We start from the raw sequence: 25,269 nt of genomic DNA on the forward strand, positions 1-25,269 counted from the left end.
AACTAGCAGTTTTCTTAAGGATGATCAGTTGAAAACTGGTGCTATTACTCAGGTCAGGATCACTGACTCTACTTGTAAATATTTTGTTCCATGTTATTCAGCCATACTCCGAAGGAGGTTAAATCAAAGAAATTCCAAGAAATTATATACAAGGACTGTTTTTTAGTAATACACAATCAAATGTAAAAGTTTAGAAATTTCTAAGAAAATGTAAGGTAAAAACAAACCAAGAAACTCAATTATAACCACCTGATCGTAATTAAGTATTTTGCAAACTGATTCTGAGACAAACAGAATTTTTCCTCTGTTGCATCCCACCACAAATAGGAATCCATCTGCAGCCTGAAAATATAGAGATACTGTCTTTAGAAGCATACAATTAAAATATATTACGAATATCGATGACTACAAGGAAGCACACTTTTAAACCCATTCTTCAAAATTAAATAAGCTATAAATCACATCAAAAAGCAATTAAGATTGCAAGGACCAAATCAGACCTTCAACTACAGACAGTTAAAGCTTCTCAAACACAGCTTTGAGAAAAGAGGCAGTCAGCTGAAAAACAGCTTAACTTGGGAGTCATATTACAGATCTTGGCAAAGTCTGTTATTGCAGCAAAGGAAAAAGAAAATAGTTGCAAATGAGAAAGGGTAAAGGGGTGTAGGTATATGACAAAGTGTCAAAAAAAGAAGAAAAATTTTCTTTCAGGTATTATTTCTGCATCTTTTTCAAAATACATAAAAATTTAAATGGAGAGCAAACAACTGCAAGTATATTTATGCATAATTGAAAGCATTGTCTATACTTGCATGCAGACTTCAACATAAAAAATTTTATGCATTAAATATGCAGTTTGTATACAGATTTAGTATCCCTTCAAGGGCTGCTCTCTGCCATGCTCACAAATCATCTTCTGTACCCCATAATGAAAAAGCCTGTATAGTGTACAGAGTTTATAAACTAGTACTTATCAAGTACATCAAAGCACTTGCTTGAAGATGGGAAGAAGCAGCACTCTTCAACTAAAACCTCATTAACAGCAAGCTTTCATAAGGATATTATTTAACTGAAAGTTTCTTTCCACTTACTCTAAGGATTAACTGTTGGATCTCATCATCCTTTAAAAATGAAGGTTTATACCGAACTTCTGAATAGGAGCTAGTGGAACCTGTAAAACAGATTATTTGTAGACATAATGTCAGAAGTTATATTTTAAATTTATTTTTAAACAGACTTATACTTGTTTTGTATTTTATAAATTTTCTTTGCAACTACAACAGCTGAATAAAATAAAAATCCTAAAAGTATTAAAAATTAAAACAACCTCTTAAACATATGCTTGTAATGAATATGGGCACACAACCAGATTTTTCTTGCCCTTTACTTAAAATAAAACAAGAAAACTTGTCCAGATATCTTTAATGTAGAGAAATTATATATTATGAGAACTGAATTTTTGAGAAGCATTTCACAGGCTTATTTCAGAATCCTTAGCATTTGCTGAATCTGAATAATTCCAAAGTTATCAACTGTCTTCTGGCATGCATAATGTTTCATTAGTACTATACATCCAACAATCCAAAGAACACTCTACTGTAGTTGAATGCCTCACTAAAATTAGTGAGACTGATGTACTATTATTTACTGTTCTAGCATCTGTGGCAAGTACACTAAAATAATTTTTAGCCATTATAAGCATTTCCACATTTTCTAGTTATTATTTGACGTAAACAGAAGTTGTTCTTTCCAGCAAATTTCAGCATTCACTATAATTCCACATAGTATCTTCTATTTTCTTAAAATATTTGAAGATACATGTAACTGTGCTGGATGGAGTGCAGTTTTCATATCCTCTTGTACAAATATTCGAGCTGAGGATTTCTTGTAGATGCTTGTTTAAACTGCAAGTGCAATTACTGCCCTGCTAATTTGTCATAATATTTCTTTACACAAAATTCTCAGCCTGCTTGGGCCAATGGGCCTGTAGAAAACCCCTCCAACCTAAATCATTGTATGATTTTATTACTGCCAAGTTTGTAGCATAATTAATTTCTTACACTCCTGTCACTTAAAATAGGGGTTTTATTAGGTAGATTTATAATAAATTTATTTCCAATGCAGTGTTTCATCTTTGCTTAGAGTTGACCAAATTATTATTCTGAGACAGTGCTGCCAAAAAAACAAATATTGTGTGCTGCTGATAGACTATGCAATATGTATATTTGTATATAAATTTTTTAGGAGAGGAAAAAAAACATCTCAAAACCTAGCAATAGTAAAAGAAAAGACTAGATCCTGGTTTGATCCTGACACTGAACCATTCACTGAAATCAACGATTACTTTAACTTTGCTAGCTGACTAAGGATATGAATTTTTGATAACTCCTTTTTCTTGGTATTCTTTAATATTTCATGGTGTTTAAGACTTCAATTTAATCAAAGTCATCAAGCATTCTGTTAAAGTATGTTTTGTCTTCCAACATTCCTTATGACTATTATTCTTGCAGGTGAAAAAACAAGTTTCAAAGATTATTATATCCACATGCAATTTCTTCTTTAGTTTTATTGAGCTGGTTTTGGTTTTATGAAATTACACTGTACAAGACTTAACCTATCACTGAAGTGAGTTCTCCATGCTCTCTACCAGTGCACACAGGACAAACAATTCATCAGAAGTATTTGATATTTTATAACTTGGCTTTCAACTTAAAACCTTCCCAAAATTTAGCTGTAGTTGGGTTTTTTGGTTGGATAGTGTGGGGGTTTTGTTTAGTTTTGGGGTTTAGTGGTCTTTTTCCATGAGCTTGTGAATTTCAAAGTCAACAGATAAATATGAAATGCCAATATAGAGACAAAGGGTTGATGCAATCACAAACATGGGAATAACCGGAGTATGAAGACCATTTGCTTCTCTATTATCAGTATAGCTGTTGGCATGGGCACAGCACCAGAGGTATTACTGTTACAAAAAGTATGATTGAAAGTGGAGAGATACAGAACACATGTTTAATTTGGGGGTTGGAAAATAACAAAAGACAGACTTGCTTGATCACTGTAATTTTTGAAAGGAATCAAGGAGTGATTCAACTAAAAGGCATACCCTCAGCAAACAGAAAATATCAGACATTGAAAGGTGCCTTTTTTCTGCTATACTAAGCAAAAAGAAGAAATGAAGTTCTGGAAGCTGCAAAGACGTAAATTTAAATGAAGAACAGAATCCAGCAAGGAAATGTAGATGACCTTTGATTTATTTAACATCGAAGAAGATACACAGTCTAACTCTTGCTAGAACAAGGATTTTCAGAATTAACTTCCTAAAACCCACCTTTTAAAGATTTTAAGTGTTGTACAGCCATCCGTAACACTGTAAGCTTGTCGAGCTTTCGTGCCATGGGATTGCACTGAGGTATCATAGCAGACAATTCCTCTATCAAATTATTCATTTTATCTCTTCTTCGTTTCTCTGTTTGACTGTGAGCCTCTCTAAGAAGAAAAATTATTTTAAGAAAGATGAAGAACATATGATTTTTCCCATAATGTCCATCAATTCAATTTTTGGAATGGAACATATCACAAGAAGTACTAGTGCACTGAAACAGTTTTTCATACACTACTTGTATTTGACAACTGAATTGGATTCACTTGTCAAGTGAAAGCAGAAATGGTCACAATAATGATGTGAAATACTGAGGGGGAAAAAAATATCTCAAGACACAACTTGGTTATATGTGGTGGGAACAAGAGACTATGAAGACTTATAAAAGAATTCTTCTTGTGACCCTTGATGTCCAACTGAATACCTTGACACCTTTACCATATACCAGAGAACATCTGATGCCCCATATCCACTGGAAAACATTTCTGCTCCCTGGCCCTATCTCTACCTGTCCTGTGTAACCAAGATGGGGTATTCATTCTGCTGCCTTTTTTTTTTTTTTTTTTTTTTTAACTCTGCCTTATGCAAGCTCACAACAATTTGAGATGAGCAATGTCTTCTTCTTACCTCATTACCTTAAAAATTACTCAGATTGAAGATGAACACAAACATTTATTCATAACACAGAAGAAGCGACAATACATTTATATGTGCTTATAGGAGATGTAGCAGAATCTGAAAGAAAAAGCTATGCCTCATGTAATTTCACCAGAGGCATTTCAGAAAGGTTTTCACCTTCGTTCATTTGATAAGGTGGTAGAAAGGGCTTCAGTCTCTCTGCATCCCTTGCATCTCAGGTTTCATTTCTTGGTAAGCCTCTGTCCAAGAACTCAACCACAGAAAGAGAGCTTCTCTGCTTGGACAGTTTTAATCACAAAACCCCCTCTAAGGCACATGACAGTGCATTTAACAAATATATTTATAATCTCAGATCACCTTTTCTTTAATTCTTTCTATGGGAGTATACTAGCTTTTATAGTCAGTCTCCTCCCATCTAACAAACTCTAGTAGATCAAGAAAAATTGAATTCATTCAATTCCCTCCTTACCCAGAAGACAAGCTAACCCAATTAAAACCAAGATTATTTTCTCTTCTGACTGAGAATGGATACAGTGGTAGTTAACTAAACTGTGGGACAACAAATTTTGGATAACTCATCTCCAAAACCCTTTCTCTTAGGCATACTGTAACAGAAGGTATCAAAGGTAACAGAGTTAACTACACCTGGCCTGCTAAGAAAGAACAAAATACAGTTTTAATGACATAGTCTTCTATTATTTTTAGTATTTTTCCCAAAAATAAATCCCTTCTCCACACAAATAATTCTGGTTCACTCATCCAACCAATTACATTTACTCTCTCTAAAGTATTTTTTTAAAATTTAATTTTATCAGCTCTTTTCAACTCTACAGGTTCACCCAACTTTTCCTTTGTGTCAGATAGGAACAATCAAGTAATATATTGTGTATGCTACTTGAACTGTGAAACTCAGGAAGACAGATACAAACATATGGGGAAAGAGGGCAATCTTCCACATCTCTAAGTCAATATGGAGTTATAGAAACCTGAACAGGTGGATGCAGAAATTCAGGTGATGACTGGATGATTCAAAAAGCCTTCTGTTACATTCCTTGGTTACAAAGGGAAAGGGAGAAAAGCAAATTCCTCAATAAGCTTGAGAAAAGAAACACTGGAGGGAGTTAACTGTTAAGTAAACCTTCAAAGAGTCTTCTAATTATTTTTTTCCTTCAACTAATGAATCAAAACTTAAGGAAAAAAATTAACAATATGACATGAAACTTATTAATGCAGTGTGCAAAACAGAATCTTGTATAGCAAGATTTTACTCAGTAAACAAAAATGAATTTTGGATTTAAACAAAAAGACTGTGAATATATTTTGGAATGCTTCAAATTCTTCCATTTTATTTAAATTACAGAAACACTTCATAATTATTAGCATACTGTATAAATAATGCTTTTGACAACAGAGAGGATTTCTGCTTTGACATCTCTGCTCACATGACAAATGAAAGACATTTTTAAAACAACTCTGGTTTTAGTCAGTGCTTTGCCCATACTTTTAAGTATTTGTTTGGATGAATCATGACTACATTCAGTCATACAGTGTTTCAAATCTTACTGCTTTAGGTGAATTTCAATTTGGATTCAGTTAAGATGCAAATTCCAAGTGCACTGGCAAACCTTGAATAATTCTCTATACAAAAACTTGTTCCAGAACAGTAATTCTTTGTCATGCTTTAGCTGTATTCATTTTCACATGGTATAAATTTTAAATACCTCCAAGTGTAGACAAATCTAGAAATAAACAATTCTCAAATTCATACAGACTGAGGATCAGCTCCTCCCTTTATATACAGCTTGAGACTACTTCTCACCTTGAAAATGTTAATGCAAGGCTTTTTCTCTGTGAGATATTCCGCAACACAGCTTTCATTAGAATTAGTAGAAAACAAAATCCTCAAAGAAGCTCTAAAAATTACTATACATTTATCAGAGGGAAAGGAAAAGTTTACTGTTAAGTATTCAACAGTTTTATCAAATGTTACTTGAACTCATATTTTACTATTATGAATCCTAGTATTCACTAGCAAAACGGACATTTACTGTACCTTAAATCTTTTATTTTAACATGTTCATCATCTTCACTCCTAGAGAAAACAAGATAGAGATTCTTACATTGCATATTTAATACTAGACACTTCTTTCCTCCCATGAATTCAAGACGATACAGAAAATATTACAAATTTACTATGGCTCTAACAAAAGCAAGCCCACAAAAACAAGCCCACAAAAATTCCTAAGCCAAAAATGATCTAACAAGTGATGCACAACAGAAAGAGACCAAAGCATAACTTCTAATATTCACAATTACGTGAGCATATTATAGGCATATTTCATAATTACAGGGCTATTTTTATCCTAGAGAACACAACAGTAATGGAATACTCAAATAACTTAAGTCCAGGCTTGATTTTTTTTTAATTCAATATTTTTACAAGAGGGATCACCCATTTATTTTTATTTTTGAAATCTTACTGTCAAACGATGAAAACAGCAACCCTAGCCCAGACTAGGCCTAAAATACATTTTAATTGCACATGGTCAGAAAAGGTAAAAATTTTTTCCATACCATACAGCAATGACTGAAAAGTCTGTGTCATAAAACTGTAAATGAAAGGCAATCATAGTGTCTGTATCATGAAAATATTTGGCAGCAGGAAAATATAAAGGATGATTTAAACATGTTTTCTTCTTCCCTAAGATCACTGTATTCTTCACCACCATCTGTTAATTAAGGACATCAGAACATGGCCTAATAGTTATCTTGCCAGTTCAGTACAAGCAATTTGATACTTGCAGAGACAGTTCCCATAGGAATACTGGCTACTCTTTTCCTTAAAAGAAAAACTGATACAAATATTTTTAATATTTCTATAGCAGTCCTTCAGCTATTTTTAATTCAGCAGTGGAAACATCTCATGCAGTACTCTAAACTCCATTGCAGAGGAGACACCTGCTAGTCTACAACCCTTTTAGAAGAGGCGTATGTCGTACCAGAAGGATTATAAGGAGACAGCCCAATCAGTCAGCAGCTGTTTCCTATGAGGAAATGGAAGTAGGAAGTAGAAGGACAGTTGGAGATTACAGCTTTAGGAAAGACCCAAAAAGCTGCTTTCACCTGTAACTAAGCACTGACCCTGGTGGAGGATCCAGCAGCCAAAGCCAAATTAACACACTATTTAGAGATCCAGCTCTTCAATCTGGAATTTCACCGGAACTCAGAAATCTTCTAGAGAATCTGATAAACCCAGATACAGGAGTAGTTTGGGCTCACAAGACCCTGAGACTTTTCTTCAGTGAAACTGTTTCAGATTTCGACAAGTTAACATTAGTTAGTATTTTTCTTTCGTTTTAAAACAAACTTTTACCGGAAATGTGCATATAGTATGAACTCTGATAGAAGTTACCTTGTCTGACTGTAAGAGAAGAGGTAAGGGTGAGACAATTCAACTGCAATGCAGCATGTGGCCTATTAACTAACTCTCCTTCTCCCTCAGGAGCTCCACTTGGGGAAGAAACTAGAACAAATTTGCTGCTCAAGAAATCAGTCACAGTCTTCAATGGATTTATATAGCCTCTGTCTTAACAGCTGTGTTGTTACCGATATAAATAGCTAGATTAAAACTACCTTGTCTACATGAACATAGGGTAAAACTCTACTTCATGGCTATAAAGTAGGTATATTTAATTTGTACTAGAAGAACAGAATCTGTATTAACCAGGAAAAATTAAAGAATACCAACTTGCCCTCTATTTTTTTCAATTAATTTATTAAACATACTTCCCCATTTCTTCTAAAGTGGAAGCAGAGGTTTTTAAGGACATAAGATGGAAAAAATCCACAAAGAAACAAAAAATTTATCCCCAAACAAAGATTTTTATACTACCCAATAAGCCACATAATGGCACTGACTACTCTGCAGAAAGGGGTCTGGGGGTGCTGGTTGCCAGCAGGCTCAACAGGAGCCAGCACTGTACTCTGGAAGCTCAGAGGACAAACTGCACCCCCAGGTGCATCAAACACAGCATAACCAGCCAGTCAAAAGAGGTGATTATTCCACTGTATTAAGCATTGGTGCGGCCTTGCCTTGAATACTGTGTCTGATTCTGGGCCCCACTATTTAGGAAGGATGTTAAGGTCCTTGAATGCATCCAGAGGAAGGCAACAAAGCTGATTAAAGGCATGTCCTATGCGGAATGGCTAAGGACTTTGGGCTTGTCTAGTTTGGCAAAAAGGAGGCTGAGGAGCAACCTCATTGCTCTCTACAGCTTCCTGAGGAGACGACACAGAGAGGGAAGTGCTGATCCATGGGATCTAGTGATAAGACACATGGGAATGGTTCAAAGCTGCACTAGGAAGGTTTAGACTGGACATTAGGAAGCACTTCTTTATTGAGAGGGTGGTCAAACACTGCAACAAGCTTCCTAGAGAGACAGTTGATGCCCCAAGCCTGTGAGTGTTTAAGAAGCATTTGGACAATGCCCTTAACAACATGCTTTAACCTTTGGTGAGCCCCAAATTGGTCAGGCAGTTGGACTAGATGATCGCTGTAGGTCCGTCCCTTCCAACTGAAATATTCTATTTTATAAAAAAAGAATACTGCACAGCTACATATAAACAAATATATTTTCTACGTAAGGTATTCAGGTGCAGAAAAAGAAATCACAACAAAGTAATCATGTAACCAGTAACTATCCTGTAACATACATACACAAAGGGTTTACTTATGCTGTACAGCCAAACTTACCTCTGGTTTGTCACCATGTAATAGCATTATTTTAACATTGTTGTGGTAGTTCTGTTTTAAAAAGCACTTGACGGAAGTTAAACAGACAAAAAATATTTCCATGCACCAGTCCTAGGAGAGTATGAGACCTTTCCCTCACCTCCCTAGTTGTCTTCTTTAACTGTTACTTGTCATTTGTTCCCATTCTTCCCCTAACTTCAATACTAACAAGTCTAGTAAATCTATAAGCAAGTCAGAGTATCTTCTTAGAAAGAAATATCATAAAACCTTAACACTAAATGGACCTATCCACCCTGTTAGTTAGTTTTATCACTTTGTGCTGTACAAAGACCTGCCCTTAGACAAAGCATTCCTTAAGGCAAACCATACAGCTCATCTGGCCAAACAGGTAAATGTGCCATGTTTATAGCACTGAAAGCAAGAATGGATTCATTTATAAAAAGTACCTTTTCTGGGGATCACCATCAACTTCAACTGTATCCCTGCAGAAACAGGTAATAAGGTAATCAAAATGTAGTTTGAAGCACAAAAAGATGACTTTATATACCCAATGAAAAAAAGCCACAGAAAAATTTTAGTGGAAAGCCCACTCAATTAGTTATTTTCAGCAAGAACATTAGTTTTTAGAAACTAATTACTACTTCTTATAAAACAATACTTTTTCAATTAGTATTTCAACTTGGGCTATTTTTTTTTTAATGACATAAGTTTAATAAAATCTGAGATAGATCCAAACTTCAGTGAAACACTGTTGATGAACCAGCACTTCTACTGAACTGGTAAAAGTCAACGAGTGCTACTGAAAAAGAATGGAGACTTTTTTTTCCAAAACTAACATATTTCTGGGGTTTTCAGTGATCTACAACAGGATACACTTGAATCTCCAAGTTGACAATTGTACCAACATCCACAGCATGGCCACATTCTGTAGATCAATGGACTACATATGGAAGAAGCAGTGATTAAAGAGAAATACTTTAATAATCCTAAATACATAGACATTTCCTACCTCACCCCACCACCCCCCCTTTAAAACATGGATTTTCCACACTAGTTTGGAGATAATTGTAAGGCAGCAGATCTGCAGACTGAGTCATGTCCCTTACTTGTGGCTGATTAATACAGTTTTGAATAGATAACTTTAAAAAAAATTTTTTCTATGTAAATGATTATTTGATTAACTGGCATGTGTTTAGCAGTTATAAAACAGGAGAAAACACTTGACAGTATGATATCAGTGGTCAAGTATGACCCAGTTAAAAGACTGAGCACTGCTGTAGGACAGTTCTCATTTATAGGTCACAGGTCTGTTTGGACATTTAAGTAAATGGCTGCTCTGGTCACTGAAGAAGCAGTTCTGATTCTGCAGTTCCATATCAAAGAGCTTAACTGAATCCTGTTTCACACTGTAAGGTGATAGTCTAGTGTGTACTTGTGAGACTTCAGGCAAGGTAATAACAATTTGCTGCAAAGAGAACTTGTCTTACTAGCAGGCAAAGAAAAAAAAAAATGCCCAAGAAAAAGAAGTTTGAAATTTCAGTACTAGAGACACATTACCCAGGCACTTCAGGCCAGGAAATGGTATTATAGAATCCTACATATAACCTTCAGATTTAAGGATTATTTTTTCTATTTTTAGTAACTCAGGACTGTCAAATAATGCATTTGGAAGAAATTGTAATAAATAATGGTAATAAATAAAGGAAAGGGGATTAGACAGTTACCATGTTGCATAAATAATAGATGAATGTCTCAAATCTACGTTGAGACACATACAGAATTTATTTACTTACTGGTTATCAGAATCACTCCCTTTACGCTTCCTTGGAATCTCAGACACAGAAGCACTGAAAGAAGTGGTGGTAGCAGGCTTAGTTATTGGATTCATGAGGCTGAGGACTCCAGAAGTAATGCACAGGTTTCCATCTATTGAGAAATTACCTGTGAATGAGAAAAATGCTCAGTGTTCAGTTAGAGCTACATCATTATGTATCTATTCTGATTTTCATCTGGGAAAAATTTTAAAAAAAGTCTGTGTGGCTTCTATGCCTCTGATACAAAACCATAAGGGCTGCACTGCTACAACCTAAGTACAGAGTACATCATCATCCCACGGCCCTGTAACAATCTCATCGACCCAATCAACACACCAGTACAATATAAAATACACCTATTCTCCTACTTACACAATCTTCACAGACTACACATAAATCCCCCAAGCACCTCAAACATCCTGCTGCAAAATCCCAAGATGTGGCATTAGTTAACAGATCAAAATCCTGTGTCTAACACTAAATTAAACTTAATATATTATAAACTCTATCTTTTAAACAAGCTGGACATCTAAAAACTGAAAGTTTGCCATAACTATGTTTCTGACATAAAATCTATAATTACACACAACATCAGTCGCAAGTTGGAAGAGTCCTGAAAGCTTGTCAAATTCTACCTCGAAGTTCCCTTCACAGTCCTCCTCTCAAGGAAAACTGCTTTGTTTCTGGGAGGGACAGAAGAGAAGTCACAATCCAAAATAATGCTAGCAACCTACTGGGAAAGGAAAACACTCTCAAGGAATCTAAACACTACTACACGTTTCCCCCCCTCCCCCCCATCTCAATGCAAAGCTACCACAAAAAATCACCCAGTTGATATTTAGGTAAAGAAACAGAATTAACTCTGTTTCAGCAAATGTAGGCACTCCTTTAGGCTTCATGTGCTAGAGAGGAAAGTATCCTATGTGATACATCTAGAAACAATAAAGAGTTAACACCATGAAGAGACACAGGATGGATTGAGAGAGGTCATTTAAGGAAGCAAGCATCTCCTACTTTTAACAGGAGGCAAAAATCCAAGATGAATCCTTTCAAAATCCATCAGGAAGAAAAACTGAATACTTTGTGAGCTTTCTTTTTTTGAGCATCTTTGCTGTCTGTAAATGACAGGTAAAAAGATGTAAGAAGAATGACACACAGTGTATGTTTTTTTCCTCCCAAGTGTAAGCACATTTTACACCAGAAAAATTACTTTCTAGGTTCTCACTTGCTGCTGGAATATAACCCTGGACAGTTAAATGAAAATAGACTAATATTTGAACAGCATGCTGAGCAGCCCCCAGGGAGTGCGAGCGACCAGAAGCGTGGTGAACAGGGTGGGCAAACAGGGTGTGGTGCATCAGAAGGGTGACGCACGTCAGATTGCGCGTCAGTTCACGCAGGCAGGACGAGTGGACAAGGCGCAGATGCAATCCGGGTTCCTGAACTTATCCGAGCTAGCCCCTTTACGGTCCTCCACTCGCATCAAAATCACCACCAGAAAGAACGTGGCGACCCAGATGAAGCTGCCACACAAACATGCAGAGGTTCAGGTCTCGGGCTGCAGGGAGTGCCTGAGCCTGTCTGTCCTGCCGGAGGGCAGCAGAGACAGCACCTGTGTGCGCTGCCATCAGCTGGATGACCTGCTCAGCCTGGTGGTGGAACTCAGAGAAGAGGTTGAGAGATTAAGAAATATTAGGGAGTGTGAACGGGAAATTGACTGGTGGAGTAACACCCTAGCACCCCTGAAGCAACAGGAGCTAATGGAAGCTCTAAACAAGGCAGGTAATCCCTCATCCTCTTGCTATCAGGAAGAAGCAGGGGCCCTAAGAGACGAGGGAGGCAGGAAAATCCTCTCCCCACCTCCCTCACCCTGCATGGTGCCCCTTCACAATAGATTCGGGGCCCTGGAACTTTTGAACAAAGAAGAGAAGGAGGAAGAAAATGAGACAAACAAAGAAGACCAAGGTCCACCAAGGCCAGGTCACTTCAGAAGAGGTATTAAAACCAACTCTGAAAAGAACCCCAGAAGAGTCATTGTAGTGGGTGACTCCACTCTAAGGGGTGTTGAAGGCCCCATATGCAGACCAGACCCGCTGCATAGGGATGTCTGCTGCCTCCCTGGGGGCCGCATCAAGGACCTCACAGCAACACTCCCTACCCTAGTGAGACCAAAGGATTACTACCCTCTCCTGGTTTTTCAGGTAGGTAGTGATGACATCACTAGGAGAAGGCCTAAAGCAATGAAGAGAGACTTCTGGTCCTTGGGAAAACTGCTTAAGGGGTTGGGGGCACAAACTGTGTTCTCCTCCATCCCTTTGGTTGGGGGGATGGATGAGGAAGATTACAGGAAAATTCAGCAGATGAATGGGTGGTTCCAAGACTGGTGTTACCATCAGGGCTTTGGATTCTTCAGTCATGGGTCAGTATACAGGGCACCTGAGCTTTTAACACTAGATGGAATGCACCTGTCCCGGAGAGGGAAGGGCAGGAGTTAGCTGGGCTCATTGAGAGAGCTTTAAACTAGATTTCAAGGGGGAAGGGGGCAAAACATTGGCCCATCTGAAGGGCATGTATACCAATGCACACAGCATGGGTAACAAAGAGGAAGAGCTTGTAGCCGTGATGAAACAGGAAAATTACGATTTTGTTGCTATTACAGAAACATGGCGGGATGTCTCCCATGACTGGAGTGTGCCAAATGATGGTTACAAGCTCGTTAGGAGGGACAGACAGGGAAGGAGAGGTGGTGGGGTGGCTCTGTATGTTAAGTACTGTTATGACTGCTTCAAGCACAGGTGTAGTAAAGACAGGGTTGAGTGTCTTTGCATTAGAATCAGGGGGAAGGCCAACAGGGCAGATGTAGTAGGAGTCTACTACAGGCCACCCAACCAGGACAGAGAGATGGACGAGATATTTTATAGGTGAAATCTCACAATCGCTTGCCCTTGTTCTTGTGGGTGACTTTAACTTCCCAGACATCTGCTGCAAGTACAACACGTCAGACTGAGACCAGTCCCAGAGATTCCTAGAATGTGTGGGAGACAACTTCCTGACGCAGCTGGCGAGTAAACAGACCAGAGAAGGTGCCCTACTGGATCTCCTCTTTGTGAACAGAGAAGGGCTGGTGGACGACGTGGACGCTGGAGGCCGACTAGGGTACAGTGATCATGAAATAAGAATTCTCTATTCTTAGAGAGGTCAGGAGAGAGTTAAGCAGGACTGACATCCTGGACTTCAGAAGGGCTGACTTTGTCTTGTTTAGGCACCTGCTTGAAAGGATCCCCTGGGAGACTCTCCTAAAGGGTATAGAGGCCCAGGAAGGCTGGGTGCTCTTTAAAAAGGAAGTGTTAATGGCTCAGGAGCAGGTGGTCCCCAGGTGCTCTAAGAGAAGCCAATGCCAGAGAAGACCACCCTGGCTGAACAGGGAGCTTTGGCTGCAACTCAGGGAGAAAAGGAGAGTTTACAGCCTTTGGAAGAAGGGGCTAGCCACACACAGTGATTACAAAGAGGCTGTGAGGCTATGCAGGGTGGAAATCAGATGGGCTAAAGCCCAACTGGAAATTAATTTGGCCTCTGCAATCAAGGATAACAAGAAAAGTTTCTATAAGTAAGTCAGTAGCAAAAGAAAGTCCAGGGAGAGTCTCCATGCCCTGCTAGATGCAGGAGGAAATTTGGTAACAAGTGACGAGGAGAAGGCTGAGGTGCTTAATGCCTTCTTTGCCTCAGTCTTTAATAACAAGATTAGTTGTACTGATGGAATCCAGCCTCTACAGCCAGAATACTGAGACTGGGAGAACGACCCCCTTGCAACCCAGGAGACAGTCAGTGACCTACTGCATCACATAGACATACACAAGACTATGGGACCAGACGGGATACACCCGAGATTGCTGAAGGAGCTGGCTGGGGTGCTCGCCAGGCCACTTTCTATCATTTACCATCAGTCCTGGCTGACCGGGGAGGTCCCGACTGACTGGAAATTGGCCAATGTGACTCCCATCTATAAGAAGGGTCGTAAGGATGATCCGGGAAATTACAGGCCCTTCAGCCTGACTTTGATACCTGGGAAGCTGATGAAGCAGCTCATCCTAAACACCATCCTGCAACACATGAGGGACAACCAGATGCTCAGGCCCAGTCAGCATGGGTTTATGAAAGGCAGGTCCTGCTTGACAAACCTGATCTCCTTCTATGACAGAGCGACCTGCTTATTGGATGAGGGAAAGGCTGTGGATATAATTTACCTTGACTTTAGCAAAGCTTTTGACACCATTTCCCACAGCATTCTCCTGGCAAAAAAGGCTGCTCGAGGTTTGGACAATCGCACACTTCACTAGGTAAAAAACTGATTGGATGGCCAGTCCCAGAGAGTTGTGGTAAACTGAGTTAAATCCAGTGGGCAGCTGGTCACGAGTGGTGTCCCCCAGGGCTCGGTTTTGGGGCCACTCCTGTTTAATATCTTTATTGATGATCTGGATGAGGGGATCAAGTGCACCCGCAGTAAGTTTGCAGACAACACCAAGTTGGTCGGGAGTGTTGATGTGCTCGAGGGTAGGGAGGCTCTGCAGAGAGATCTGGATAGACTGGAGCCATGGGCTGAGGCCAACTGCATGAGCTTCAATAAGGCCAAATGCTGGGGGCTGCACTTGGGCCGCAACAACCCCCAGCATCACTACAGGATTGGGGAGGAGTGGCTGGAGAGCTGCCAGTCAGAGAGGGACCTGGGGGTATTGATTGATAGCCAGCTGAACAGGAGCCAGCAGTGTGCCCAGGTGGCCAAGAAGGCCAATGGCATCCTGGCTTGTATCAGGATTAGTGTGACCAGCAGGGACAGGGAAGGGATCTTGCCCCTGTACTTGGCGCTGTGAGGCCGCACCTTGATTCCTGTGTTCAGTTTTAGGCCCCTCACTACAAAAAGGACACAGAGTTACTCAAACATGTCCAGAGAACGGCTACAAAGCTGGTCAAGGGTCTGGAACACATGTCCTATGAGGAGTGGCTGAGGGAACTGGGATTGTTTAGTCTGGAGGAGGCTGAGGGGGACACCTTATCACCCTCTACAACTACCTGAAAGGAACCTGCAGAGAGCTGGGTTTGAGCCTCTTTAGCCTAGTAGAAAGCGACAGGAGAGGGAATGGCCTCAAGTTGCGCCAGGGAAAGTTTAGACTAGATATTAGGAAGTATTTCTTTACAGAACAGGTTGTTAGGTGTTGGAATGGGCTGCCCAGGGAGGTGGTGGAGTCCCCATCCCTGGAAGTGTTCAAGAGTAGGGTCGATTTAGAGCTTAAGGGTATGCTGTGGGTGGGAACTGTGCTAGGCGAACAGTTGGACTAGATGATCTCCAGGGTCCTTTCCAACCTAGATGATTCTGTGATTCTGTGACTGAAAAGGCTTTCTTTATGCAGCCTATAAAGTATAAAAGAAGTATACATAAGTTTCTTTATTTGCCTCGATTCCCTAAACCATTATTAGGGAGACCTGTTAGAAAAACTAGGAACAAAGGTTTTAGTGCCAAAGGAAATGACTTTAAAATAAAGGAAGACCAATTAATCAAACTTTTAAGTTTGTTACAGACTGAAAAGGAGAGCACAATACCAACAGAAATTCTGGACCAGGTATATCCAGGAGTGTGGGCTTCTGGAATACCAGGTAAGGCTAAGAATGCCAAATTAATAGAAATCAAATTAAAACCAGGAGCTGCTCCAGTGAGGATTAAACAATATCCTTTGTGTGCAGAAGATCAGATAGGGATTAATAAATAAATAAATAAATAAATAAATTTATTTTTGCAATTCAGACTGTTAACTGAATGCAAACCAGGGTGTAATGCCCATATCTTTACTTCTAAAAGAAAAGAAATCTGATGGCAAGTGTTATAGATTAGTTCAGGATTTAAGGGCAATATACAAAAATGTATAAGACCTATATCCTATAGTGGCAAATCTTTATACTTTGTTAACTAAATTAAAAGGAGTTCAAATATGATTTACTGTATTGGATGTAAACGATGCCTTTTTGTGTCTGGCCTTAGCAAAAGAAAGCCAGAAGCTATTTGCTTTTGAATGAGGAAACACCGATACAGGGAGGAAAAAAACCAAACCAAACCAAGCCAAATGGTTAACCTGGACAGTGTTACCACAAGGTTTTAAAAACAGCCTCACTACCTCTGGGAATCAAGTGGCCTGGGAACTTGAAGCCTGGACCCCACCCCCACCAGGAGAAATTTTACTACAATCTGTAGGTGACCTTTTCATAGCTACAAGGATGAAGGAAGATTGTGTACAATGGACTGTCAGTTTGCTTAACTTTCTGGGACTTAGTGGATATCGAGTCTCTCAACAGAAAGCTCAACTGGTCCAGCAGCAAGTGACCTACTTAGGATTCAGGATTCCTGGAGAACAACAGAGCTAAGAATGGAAAGAGGCCATCTGTCGCACACGTGAACCCAGAACGGTAAAAGAACTCCAAACTTTCCTTGGGATGACAGGTTGGTGCCAACTGTGGACCACTAACATTGTGAATCCAGCCTCTTTTCTCAGCGGGACCACATCAGAGCCTGTAACCCCTGACTGTCTGGAGATCATGGAAGCCATTTTCTCCAGTAGACCTGACTTAAAGAAGAACCACTTGAGAATGCTGAAGGCACCTGGTTCACGGATGGAAGCAGCTTCATAAAACAGAGAAAACCATAAGGCAGGATACACTGTGACCACCACTGCTGAAGTGATAGAAGCTAAACCATTGCCAGTAGGGACTTCTGCTCAGAAGGCTGAAATAATTGACTTGACCAGAGCTTTAGAACTGGCAAAAGGGAAAAAGATTAATATATGGACAGATTAGAAATATGCTTTTGGAGTAGTACATGCTCATGGTGCCGTATGGAAAGAATGATGATTATTCACAGCACAAAGAAAACAAATAAAACATGCAGAGGAATTTTTAAGGCTGCTAGAATCCATAAAACTCACTGAAAAAGTAGACATTATGCATTGTTGAGGGCATCAAAATGGTAACACTGAACAAGAAATTGGAAATAATCTGGCAGACTGAAAGGCCAGATAGGTGACAGAAATGACAACTATAGCATTAGCTTTGGTCCCAGACGGTAAAACTTTCAATCCTAAACTCAGATTTGAAACCTAAATATTCAAAGGAGGATCAAAAATTGATTAATGATCTAAAGGATAATAAAGAAAAAGATGGATAGTTTTATATTCCAGATGGGCGAATAATAGTGCCTTCTAACATACAATAGACGTTAGACTGAACGCAAAAAAACACTGGAGAGCAGATGCTCTATACAAGCCGTTAGAATAAAAAAATCAATAAGATGACTATGCTGTTTACTCAAAAAAACCCAAACAAAACAAAAACCACAACCCAAACACTTCAAGTAAAATTAAAAATGAAGTTATAGGGAAAGGTAATAGTCTAGGACAACATTGGCAAATAGATTTTTCTGAACTCCCAAGAATAGGGGGTGTCAGTAATTATTAGTATTAACAGATGCCTTCTCAGGTGGCCAGATGCATTCCCATGCAGAACTAATAAGTGTTACTGAATGAAATCATTTCTCAATCTGAAGTGCTGACAGTGAAACATGATGTTGGCCTCACATGGGGGATTGAGCACAGTTGTGAATTGTAGTTGTTGTACACACATAGGTGAAACAAGAAAAATAAATGTAGATTTAGGAATAATATTGCAATAATTAAGTGTTTTGCAGGAGATATGAAAGGACAATGATTCTTTAGGCTTTGAAGAAATATGGAACAAGCTTACTTCGTGGTTACCAAACTTCAAATGGTTAAAACAATTACTTGCATTGATCATAGGAATAGACTGGCAATTACATACCCTATATAGCCCACAAGCAAGTGGTCAAGTAGAGATGATGAATCACATAAATTACAAAACTAGGTCAGGAGGTCAGATTGCCTTGGCCCAAGTCATTGTCATTAGCACATTTGAAAATCAGAACCAAACCCAGAACTGATGAGGGATTAAGTTCTTTTGAAATAGTATATAGGAAACCATATATGATACAGGCGGGGGCATCGACTTAGATTGGGAACGAAACTGTAACTGATGATGTTATAAGCCTACAATAACAGCTCTGGGAAATAGAGAAATTGGTCCTAGGGACCAGAGCTCAAGGTCTGGATGGGCCTGTACACAACATTAAACCAGGTGATTATATATTTATCAGATCTTTTTCAGATTCACCTCTGGAACCAAAGTGGGAGGGTCTATTTCAGGTATTGTTACTGTCCCATACAGCAAGCAAGATTAAAGAACGATCATCATGGATACATCACACTCAAGTCAAAGGAATCCTAAAACAGCAATGGAAATCAAAATCGACTGGACCCCTAAGACTCTGAATCCAGTGAAAGGATGGACACTGATTATCAACATGGTGGGACTATGGGTAGGGACCATAGGTGCATACTTGGCCAAAACCCTTAAAGGGAATGGCATGATATAGGAAAAGAATTTGCATAGGTAAAAGGGGGGAATTGATCTGAGGAAAGCAAAAAAAAAGCAAAGAAATATTGACAAAAGTTGTGAGGCCCCTTAAACAATGCTAGCCCTCAGGCAATGTTAGCTAGATAACATTCTTACAGAAAACAAGATAGATAGTAAACTAATCCCTGTCTTTGAGATAAAGGGAGAGCCATACCAGCTAAAGGATGACCAATTCCTGATAACACCAAGGATTTACTTCCTGGAACATCTTGATAGACACAAAAGTTCCAATTAACAAAACAAATAGGTAAAACTGACTCTACAACCTGGAGAGGAACCAAAGGTCCAGAGAGCATGCACAGGAAGCAACGTTAAAAAGTTCATCAAGAGGAAGAGGTCTTACTTCATCGTCAAGACCCTTGAAAGACCCCGACCCACCCTCACCAGGAGGCACTGCGCAGGCGCAAAGAAGGACATGGGGGGTGGGGGCAAGAGGGGAATTTCTCAGAACTAATTGTAATATTCCTTCCTTATCTTCGGAATCCTAATGCATATGTAACATTTCAAACAATAAAAGGAGCTGTTTTTTTGGCTCCTGGTGCCCACGTTTGTGGCAGAGCGATCCCCTGTGTGCCCGACGTCGTAATAAACATTCTACTTTATAACTCCTAGTGAGTTGTAGAGTTTGATTCCACGCCTCATGGGTACCTGTTATATTTTCAAGGTGCTGTACAGAGGACACCTTGTCTGAGGAAGAATCAGGATCTTTAAATCATTTTGGTTGGGAGAGACCTCTTTGGTTCATCTAGTCCAGGGTGTGTGCAGGGCAGAGAACAGTCATACATATTGATAAAAAGCATAAAAATAGCGTTAACTTTTACCAGTATATTAAACTGTGTTAGTAGACCTGGATCACACTAGATGGCTGAGACTGTAGCTATGTTTTTGCTAATACCAGGAGTGCAATTTTGAGTGCAATCTGTCCATCCTCATTGTGCTTTGGTTTGCACTCTGTAGTAGTCTTGGTCTGTGCAAAGGGTATTCCTTTTGCATGAGGAGTTCAAAATGCTCTTTAAGAGTTTAATGTGCCCCAGCTGCTAACGGGCACTCACTCCAGCAGACCCTGCTAGAGCTAGTCTGAAATGAAGCTTCTGCAACATGTACAAGTGTTGGCATTGGGACCACAGCAATGCCTGTTCTGCTGGACATTACCTCTCTTACTGTCCTGCCCTGTTTGTTGATGTTGATGCAGCCTGTGCTTGTTCAGTTCCAGTTGTAGGTGTGGCAGAACAGGCTGTTGCCTTGACTCGCACATTCTTACCTGTGCCATCTTCATCAGCTGCGAGTGTGCCTGCTTCTATCTATTGAACTCGGGTGTGAGGGAACTTACATGTACAGTGCAGCTGGTATTGCTCACCAATAAGACTGGATGTGTCACACAGTAACATGTATGAAGGAAGCTGCTTCCGCTGGCATACTGTTCAGCGGGCTTTCAGTGAGTCTGTCTGTTGTTATTAATGGGGGGTCCTTTGGAACTAACAAAAGTAGCTATAATGTTTGCAAAGTATATTATATTCTCTCATCATCTGTTCTAGTGATTAATATCCAAGTTATTAAAATTTGTATCTTTGACCTGCAGATAAGTGATTGTTTTTTTCAGATCTGGAGGCATGATAAATTTAAGATGAAAAAACATCCTTTTGAAATGAGGAGCTAGGAAATTAAAATATGATATAGAAATTAGGCACTCAAGAAATGAAGGTATAACTTAGTTTAGAGATAAAGATGGAAGACTTAGAGATCAGGCTAGGGACTAGAGGCCTATTAGTTAAAAGACAACTAAGATTAAAATAGGATAATAGATCATAGTTGATGGGCCAGAGAGCAGAACAATATGGAAACCTTGATTAATGGAAGCTGTGAGAGAATGCTTCTTGATGGAATAGGAAGACAGCTCTAAAAACTGGTCAAAACCAACCCTATGTCCGGCCCAGGTCCAGGAGGTGTTCAAGAGTAGGGTCGATTTAGAGCTTAAGGATATGCTCTAGGTGCCAACTGTGCTAGGCGAACGGTTGGACTAGATAATCTCCAGGGTCCTTTGCAACCTATATGATTCTGTGATTCTCTGATCTTCCACTAATCCTCTCTCTACCAAGTCAGACTACACACAGTCAGCCCCAGTTTTATTTTAGAAAGCTCTTTAACTCATTAAGTCACACCGAAATTTAAAAAAACCAAACTCAACAAATCAATAAATACTCAACAAATAACTAAAATAAGTAAGAGCCTTTGGGCTTCTGCAACATAAAGAAAATTTGATTACTTCAAATATCCCAAACTTGAATTACACTGTGCATCAAAAATATATTAGAAGAAATTACATCATAAATACTACAAGGGCACAAATGGTAGATGTTTGAAATATTTTTGACTAAACATCACTTCATAATATTATTTTATATTTCTACTATTGATTCATGCAATTATAAAACAAACAACAAACCCCCAACAATTCCAAAGGATGTCTTTATTTATAAAGAGTAGTTTTAATTCACTTAGGTCATAGCAGCCTATAACTACTAGATTAAGTTACTGAAGTATAATCATACTTCATGAATATTAATAAAAGACTATTACTAAACAGATACCTACATGTATCAAAGGCAAGAATGCCTTCAGCACTACAGACCCTTTCATCCTGGAACAAAGCAGGTCAGAAAAGACCCACTGACCTAAATAGTCCCACAGATGGCCAGTGTGATTTCTAAAACACTTCTCTTTAAAGAAACAAAATGAAATGCATCATTTACAGCTCTTCCAAATTATCCTGCATATTATCACAATAACATTTTTTTCCTGAGCTCAAGCAATAAATCCTGCATACTGCACTCACCTCTTTTACATTTCCCATTTCCTTTTCCCTTTCTTAACTAAGAAAACCAAAGATGCCTACATTATCAGCAACAATGACCTATTAAGAACTTCTACACTACAATTTTTAGGTGATAAATTGAATCCTAAATACTATCGCTGTGACAAACTAAATGTTATGTTAAATGCCATCCAAAAATACAAGGTTAAGAATCTGTATTGATCCCTGATATGTACAGCACATATTCTTTATATATGTTAAGATTCTCAAAAAAACCCAAAACAAACCCCAAAACCCCCAAAACAATGCAAAATAAAGCAGAGAAATAAATTTAAAGCTTCAGAACTACCAAACGTAGTAGAAAATTCAGAAATTAACAGACAATATCAAATCCTTTTAATACGTACTACTCACCGAACAAGAAGTAGACAGAAACAGTTCATAAAATAATCTCTTAGGGCTTTACAATAGCTATCATTATGACACGTGGATGCGCATACCGGGTCGCAAACCATCTGCATCACTGACAACGTAAAAATGTCAGCAGCATTCAAACTAGAAGATTAACGATGTCTAGATTAATGATGCACTTGTATTAGAAGACTAACTGCGGCTAGATTAATGATAGATAAAAGCAAAAGTATTTTTGCTCATTAAGGAAGAAACAGATAAGAAGGGAATCTGTAGAATAACAAGGCAGAACTTTGTCTACCGGTTGTGCACACTCGGAAGCACTTGTTGAAAGTGCTGAGAGGAGCAAGTTTTTTGAAATGAGCATGCGCCAGAGCAACACGCGGATTTGCTGACACAGGAATATATAAGGGCTTGTTTTTCTAATAAATGTCAGAGCTTGACAGTTAGCCATATTGGTGTGTGTGTTTTGACTCTCAGCCTCGGCCCGCAATTAACGGGGTGCCTGCAACAACTGGTGCCCGAACAGGGACTTCGCGCAAACTCGCTTAAACGCGCAAACTCGCTTAAACGCGCAAACTCGCTTAAACGCGCAAACTCGCTTAAACGCGCAAACTCGCTTAAACGCGCAAACTCGCAAGCATCACCAAGGGTGATACCGGGAGCTTGCAGTTGAGGAAGCAAGAGAGCACGGGATGAGACACCGGGACCCAGAACTCTTGCAGGTATGGAAACAGACTCAGCACTAAAGCTGCTGCTTGATATGCTCTCTGTGAGAGGCAAAAAAACAGTGTTCCATGATCTTAAGAAGCTTACTGAGTGGGCACAACAAAAAGGGCATTTTAAAGAAACAACGGGGTTTTTTTAATGTGGAGGAATGGTGAGAAGTAGGAAACGAACTGTGGAATGCAACAATTAGTGGTGGAAAGGAAAGGAAAATAGCTAAAGACTTGGGAAAAACTTGGAAGGTGGTGATAAATGTTTTACAAACTGTGAAAGCTGAACGGAAAGTAGCTGCGGCGGCTGTAGAGGCTCTTACACCACCTCCCCACCAGAGTGGCACCCTGCCATCACATTTAGCACAAATTTTTGGGTTGGATCATCTTACTCCTGCAAGAGGGGTGCAGGCAAAAGTATGCTCCTCAGTAACTGAAGCCAGACAAGGAGTAGAGAATACTCACCAAGAGGAGGAGGTATCTGATAGCCAGCAAAAAAATAAGGAAGATAAAGAGGTAGGAAGCCGAGAGTCCTCTGGAGGGGGGGGCGGCTACTAACATTAGCAGTGGAAACGTGGCAGCGCCATGTGGCAGAAGTGTGGCCACGTCACCCCGCCCAAGGGTGGCCGAGCAGTGCGGGGCAAGTGTGGCCGCGTTGCCCCGCCCAGGTGTGGCAGTAACGTCCGACGGAAACGAGTCATCAGTGTCGTCCAACGGAAACGAGTCATCAGTGTCGCCCAGTAGTTCGCTGCACTCCCCCCTCCCAATTACCAATAATATTGAGGATGATAAGAGTAAAAGAGAAGATGATTTAAACAAGATACTAGATAAGTTACAAAAAATAGAAATATTAGCAAAGGGCTGTGCTGCTACCAATTTATTGCCTAATTACAGTCCATCTCCATCATCAGCCATATTACCATCAGAACAGCCCTGGCGGAGCCATTGGTCTGAAGTTATTCGCAATGCCATTCTCGAGGGAGACTGGCAATCAGCAGGGCCACTCACATGTCCTGTAGTTATGCAAGGTGGAGGTCATGCAACATGGGAACCTCATGATTGGAAAATACTGCAGCAAGCCAAACAGACAGTTGCACAATATGGGATTCGATCAGAAGCGGCCTGGAGCATAATTAAGTTCATTTTTACAGCAGATGTTATGTGTGCTTCTGACTGTCAGAATTTAGCTAACTTGCTGTTAACTCCGTCGCAGTATCTGCTCTGGGAAAGAGCTTGGAAACAAAAAGCCAAGGAAGAAGTGGATCGGCCGAAGCAGCCAAATGATCCATTTTAGGGAGTTACTCCGGATATGTTGACTGGAAATGGGCCTTTTGCTGCAACTGACACGCAACTCACATTTCCATTACATATTCATAGATTAAGTGCTGCTCTTGGCCATCAAGCTATGATGGAGGTTCCTGAAGGAGACAAGAAACCCCTATCTTTACTCTGACAAGGGTCTTCTGAGCCTTATGGCAAATTTATAGACAGACTATCTAGTGCTATCAATGACCATGCTGATCTACCTACAGATATGAAGGACTATATGCTTCACATGTTAGCCTTTGAGAACGCAAATGCAAGAACTAGACCAATACTAGCAATGTTACCGAAACAGGGTCCGGTTGATGAAATGTTGCCTAGAGCTGAAAGAGCTGAACAACAGGGTCAAGTCAGCATGGTTGCCGCTGCAGTCACTGTGGCTATAAATGCTAAATCCCGAGGGAAAAGACCTTACTCAGTTATAAACAAAAGATCAACAGAAATTTATTTTCGATGCGGTTGAGAGGGTCATCATCATAGAACATGTAACAAAAAGGTCTGGTGTCATACTTGTAAGCAAGAAACTCATGCTACTGTAGCATGCAAAAGGTCAGGAAACTTCACGGGGAGCGCGAAGGGATAGCACGTGCAGACATAAGCCCCACCCCAGCCAACCCCAATGGCTTCCTTTTCCGGAGTCAACCCCACACCAGAGGAAGCCTTGGAGTGGACCTGGCAACAGCAGTAGAATGTTATCTTAAAAGATACTTCTGTGACAGTAATACCAACTACTGCTCGGGGTCCGCTGCTTCATGAGCAATCAAAAATAGAAGGATTACTTCTTGGATGGTCATCAGCTGGAGTGCAGGGGGTCATTGTACTCCCTGGACTAACTGATGCAGATTATACAGGGGTCTTAAAAAATATGTTGTATACCACTAACCCACCAATTT

The 25,269-nt window shown here is 39.8% G+C and overlaps 1 protein-coding gene across 10 annotated transcripts in view; it reads right to left on the reverse strand.

The window, feature by feature from the left end:
- ARNTL2 (aryl hydrocarbon receptor nuclear translocator like 2) overlaps positions 1 to 25,269 on the reverse strand; it is a 68,237-nt gene that overhangs the window by 32,749 nt on the left and 10,219 nt on the right. For 9 of the 10 annotated variants that reach the window (XR_003399759.1, XR_003399764.1, XR_003399762.1 and 6 more), the window contains exons 2-7: positions 10,565 to 10,712; positions 9,218 to 9,253; positions 6,072 to 6,110; positions 3,329 to 3,486; positions 1,092 to 1,171; positions 250 to 342 (exon numbers count right to left, since the gene is read on the reverse strand). Coding sequence is in view for 4 of the 10 variants with exons in the window: in XM_026861774.1 (XP_026717575.1) it covers positions 250 to 342; positions 1,092 to 1,171; positions 3,329 to 3,486; positions 6,072 to 6,110; positions 9,218 to 9,253; positions 10,565 to 10,712 (554 nt within the window). In the remaining 6 variants the exon portion in view is untranslated. The remainder of the gene's footprint in view (positions 1 to 249; positions 343 to 1,091; positions 1,172 to 3,328; positions 3,487 to 6,071; positions 6,111 to 9,217; positions 9,254 to 10,564; positions 10,713 to 25,269) is intronic. The other variant, XM_026861781.1, reaches the window with a different exon arrangement.

This window comes from Athene cunicularia (assembly GCF_003259725.1).
Source record: "Athene cunicularia isolate RWA chromosome 1 unlocalized genomic scaffold, athCun1 chr1_part2, whole genome shotgun sequence".
Taxonomy (NCBI): Eukaryota; Metazoa; Chordata; class Aves; order Strigiformes; family Strigidae; genus Athene; species Athene cunicularia.